At 45.9% G+C, this 5000-nt stretch overlaps 1 protein-coding gene across 3 annotated transcripts in view; it reads right to left on the reverse strand.

Moving 5' to 3' along the window:
- Window positions 1–5000, reverse strand: part of cxxc4 (CXXC finger 4) — a 55742-nt gene that overhangs the window by 26465 nt on the left and 24277 nt on the right. For all 3 annotated transcript variants that reach the window (XM_052137330.1, XM_052137332.1, XM_052137331.1), the window contains one exon: window positions 3870–4807. In XM_052137330.1, the coding sequence (XP_051993290.1) occupies window positions 3870–4694 (825 nt within the window). In that variant the 5' untranslated portion in view covers window positions 4695–4807. The remainder of the gene's footprint in view (window positions 1–3869; window positions 4808–5000) is intronic.

Below are 5000 nucleotides of genomic sequence, written 5' to 3' on the forward strand. Positions count from 1 at the left end.
ATATGTAGAAACATTTCAAGACAGGTCTCCTTAGCAACCAAATTGGCCTGGTTGCTAGGGAGGGTAGAGTCACATGGGGTAACCAAATTGGGCCAGTTGCTAGGGAGGGTAGAGTCACATGGGGTAACCAAATTGGGCCAGTTGCTAGGGAGGGTAGAGTCACATGGGGTAATCAAATTGGCCCAGTTTCTAGGGAGGGTAGAGTCACATGGGGTAACCAAATTGGCCCGGTTGCTAGGGAGGGTAGAGTCACATGGGGTAACCAAATTGGCCCGGTTGCTAGGGAGGGTAGAGTCACATGGGGTAACCAAATTGGGCCGGTTGCTAGGGAGGGTAGAGTCACATGGGGTAACCAAATTGGGCCGGTTGCTAGGGAGGGTAGAGTCACATGGGGTAACCAAATTGGCCCGGTTGCTAGGGAGGGTAGAGTCACATGGGGTAACCAAATTGGCCCGGTTGCTAGGGAGGGTAGAGTCACATGGGGTAACCAAATTGGCCCGGTTGCTAGGGAGGGTAGAGTCACATGGGGTAACCTCCTCATGGTCGCTAAAAAGTGGTTCTCGCTCTCGGTGGGGCGTGTGGTGAGTTGTGCGTGGATGATGCGGAGAATAGCGTGAAGCCTCCACAAGTGATACGTCTCCACGGTAACGCGCTCAACAAGTGATAAGATGCACGGATTGACGGTCTCAGACGTGGAGGCAACTGAGATTTGTCCTCCACCACCCGGATTGAGGCGAGTCACAACGCCACCACGAGGACTAATGGTCCGTTCAGACCAGAGACGGTGAGAGCGTCAAAATACGCTCTGGCTGCCCTGCCAACAACGCTATGGAAGATTCATGGACGCTCTGATGTAGTTGAAATAGGCGGCAACATTCGTTCGGAACGCTTGGTTTTGTTAACTATATTTAAAGGGGCCGCAAAACATCCAGATATGTCGACCGGTATCTTTTTACCGACATATCACAAGTAGCGTATATCCTCATGAAATATTTGAATATATTATTATATAAACCATAATATCCACTTCATCAACTCACCTGGCACGCCCACAATTTTCAACTTTGTCCACGCATCGTTTTTTTTATTTTATTTATATCCCTGTAAGCAAACAGGGACAGATCATATATTGCGGGAAAACCGGCAACGCCAATACTCAATTTCTCCTCCATTTTGTCTTCGGATCTATTTTTTGGTGGGAACCAAAGTTTACACGGTTGTGTTCACTAGACTTCGCTAGAGCGGAGCACTTCTATATTCCAATAGGTTGCCACCGAACCGCGTCACAGCTCATTACCATAATGTTGACTGCACTTGAACTATCATCTGACGCCCAAGACGCGCCGCACCGCTTCTCGCGAGAGACGCTGGCTGCCATAGAAAATGATTTGACGCTCTCGCCGCCTCTGGTCTGAATGCACCATTAGTGAGCATTGGGAATTGGGAATTCCAAAGTGGGGAGAAAAAGGGGAGGGAAAAAATGTGATTACTGTTATTGCAAAAGCATTAGGAAGTATTTGCCCCTCTTTACACCAGAAATTAAAATCAGTCTCAGGTGCTCTGATCACAAGGGGTCAGCTGACACTGTGACCATTTGTAACCAGATTTCGTCGAGGGTAGGGACTATATACAGTACACTACTATATGTCACATCACTGCAGGTCGATCATTTAAAGCCATACCGAAGCATCAAATGTTAAAACCGTGCAATATATGTTGAGTATGTTGAGAGGTGAGTATGCCTCAATGTTGTCAATCAAAACGCATTAGCAATTACACTGTAAATGCTCTTGTGTATTCCTCACCAGCTCCGAGTGGTTTGAGAGACCAGATCACAATATGAAATGTACCCTGTTAATAGCTATTTAAAGGTGTAACTTTTTTGTTTGTGTCATTTTGGACTTGGACAGTGACACCTAGTGGTGCGGATGATTCATTTAATCCGCGAGTGAAAGGGTCCAATAACAAGCCGGTTACTGAGATTAAGTGTATTCAGCTGGTCATGTGATTCCAACATGGCTGCCCCCATTAGGGGACCCTCTCCATGTAGAATAAACCAGCTTTTATGAGGTTACATCTCATGTTTATGAGTGATTAAATACACAAGTTATAAAATTACAATTCATTTCTTGAGGAAAAACTATTGAGTGCACATTTAATTAGCAATGCCCACTTCACCTCACATGGCATGGCATGGCATACATGTGTATACCAGGTGTACGTGGGGTCTTTATTTAATGGAAATATATGTAAAAATCATAGACTGTAAAAAGAGATGGACGACGCCCCTTCGCTCTTTCCCATTGGTGAGAACTGAAGCCGCTAGTGTCCCGATATGGCGCTGACATCTTGGGACTTGAGTCTGCGCAGTTGCGATTTCGGAACCAGACCTGCGCAGTAGTGAGCAGGAAGTAAAGCCGCGAAATCAAGGCCCCGCCCTCACTCTCGCCGAATCAATCGCAAGCACACGCCCCTGCACTTTTGACTTTTATGACGGTGTGAAATAATTAATTATAGAAATGTAGATATTAAATTTAAAGCTCCAATCTCCTCAGTCCTCCGAAGATCCCGAAAAAAAGTCAGTTGGTGCTTCAGTGACTACTTCGCTCAGAGAACCTGTCAATCACAGCTGTCAATCATGATGTCACAGCAGCGTTTTTATAGCATCAAATAAATAAAAACAAACTTATTTTGAAAACAAACACTTGAAATGACATCAACGTGATAGAAACGACAGTAAATGACAGAAACTATCTTTGGAAAAAAGATATGTGAAGTGTAATTTAATTGTTTAGTTGGTCTCACGTCCCGTTGAATAACATGAGGAGGCGGGGCTTATGACCTATACTAGGAACAGCCACCGGGGGCGATCGAGACGTTTTGGCTTCACTTTTGAGGGCTTGTGCGGCACACTTGGTCACTTACGAGGCTTACAATTACTTTTTACTTTATGCAAAGATATGGGGAACATTTGAGGGGACTGTTATTTCAACCAGAATAACTCGATAAGTTTGAATGATTTCCTTTAGCGTAACCCCCTCACTGGAGAAAGATGGCAGAGGCGAGGGGTCCTACCCCCAGATAGTGGGACGGGAACTTGGTGGGGATGGTGGGGTGCTGGAGGGTAAATACAAACACCAGAAAAACTAAATGATGAAAGATGAAAGTGTTATGATTGGATGAGAATGCATCAATGGCCGGTGAATGCTGTCAGCTAATGACTGTGGCCTATGAGACACAACGATGTCTTGCACCCCCTTGATTCATGCTGACTGCCATTCAACAGCTCTTTATGTTTATGGAATCCATGAATGAATGACGTACAGTAATGCATGTTATTACAAGTCAGAACTACTGCTTAATGAGTTTTATGAGTAATTGTTGTTGCCATTTCATATTGTGTTTGTACCTCAGGAAGAGAATTGAAACTTAGCACATCCCGACTGTGAATTTCCTTACAGCTCTCATTGTGGGGGAGATCGACTGGCCTCGTCAGGAGAAGGTTTCTATAATTGGTTAAAATGACCAAGTGAAGAGAAGGATGGCTCTCTGCTGAAAATCATTTCCCAGCTCATCTTGGAGGAGAGCCAAGCCCAGGGTTGTTCGAATGCGTTCCAGTCCCAGCCTGACTGGCAGCAATTAAGGGTGTCTAAGCCAAGCTCAGCTTGCGCTCCGCACAAACACCCCTAATTACTGCCAATTAGGCTAGGCGGGTAGGCAGATTTGAGAAGCCGGGGGGATGTTCAGGCATGGGTGGGCATGGAAACAATTTTCAAGGGCTTAGAAACGTGACTAAAAGGAAAGGTTAATGCTTTGGAGTGCACTGGGGAGGAGGGGAGGGGGAGTGTGTGTCTGAGCCGTCGTCTCACCTCTAGTGATGAGCCTGGCTTCTTTTTTAGCTCCTCGCATTTCCGAAATTTGCAGATCTGGTGGCCCGTCTTACGGTTCCGACAACTGCTGCACACTCCACAGTTGATTAGCCTCCTGCAGGGCGCACAGACCCCACACCTTTTCCTTTTCTTTTTCGCTGGGTTTCCGCTGGATGCAGAGGAATTATTCTGCGGGCAGTCTGCCAGATTGGCAATTTGAAACGCACTGTCTGTAACGGCTGCTGAGGCTGCGGGGGAGTGAAGGGCTGTCATGACGATGACCCCGGGAGGTAATGAGATGCCCCCTAAAGCCGGAATAGCGGAAAAAGTTCCAACACGTTCCGGGAGATTCATTATCTCTGCTTCAGCAGCGCCACATTTCAGCTTGTTCATGCATTCTCCTGCTAAAGGTCTGCAGTGTTCAGGGGATAAGCTAGAGAGGAAATTATTATTTGCCATTTGCAGAGTCTCTGGCGGCACGCCAGGTTTCCCCGGCCTTTGGGAGTCGTTTCTATGCATGCTGGTCCTATTATGGTTTATTGCTGCTGATTTCCTTCCCCAGAGCATGCCGTTATCGCAGTTCCAAGGGGACATGCCAATCCTAGCACTGGGAAAAATTGGTGTCGTTATGCGGGCGATCTTGGCAGTCTGCGGAAATGCCCCGTTGGTTTTGTAAAAGTTCGCGAAAGACCTGTACCTTTCCATTTCTGCATTGTAATCCAACAGCTGGCTTAATCCACCATCCTGAAGATTATCCTTTTGCAAGAGTGACATGTCGGTGTTCTGTCCGCTCTCAATGCAAAGGGCATTGTTAATATTAGACATGACTCTTCACGTTTGAAGTACTCACAATAAATATTTGGGAGGTGGTAGTCGCTTTTTGGTCAAGGTGAAGCTGGTTACACACAACACGTTACCATCCTGGTTTATCCTCTCCACTAAAACAAGAAAACAACAATTACAGATACAAGTGACAACATTCCCTGTCCATCATCTGACACTTCCAAGTTACTATAATGAAAGCTTTTGAGTTTGGTAAAGGGGTCAAAATTGTTCCTTTATTTTCCATAGCCTGATTGCAGGCAAACTGATTATGGCAAAAATCATAATCGTGATTATTTTGGTCAATAT

The sequence above is a fragment of the Xyrauchen texanus genome, chromosome 11 (assembly GCF_025860055.1).
Source record: "Xyrauchen texanus isolate HMW12.3.18 chromosome 11, RBS_HiC_50CHRs, whole genome shotgun sequence".
In the NCBI taxonomy this organism is placed as follows: Eukaryota; Metazoa; Chordata; class Actinopteri; order Cypriniformes; family Catostomidae; genus Xyrauchen; species Xyrauchen texanus.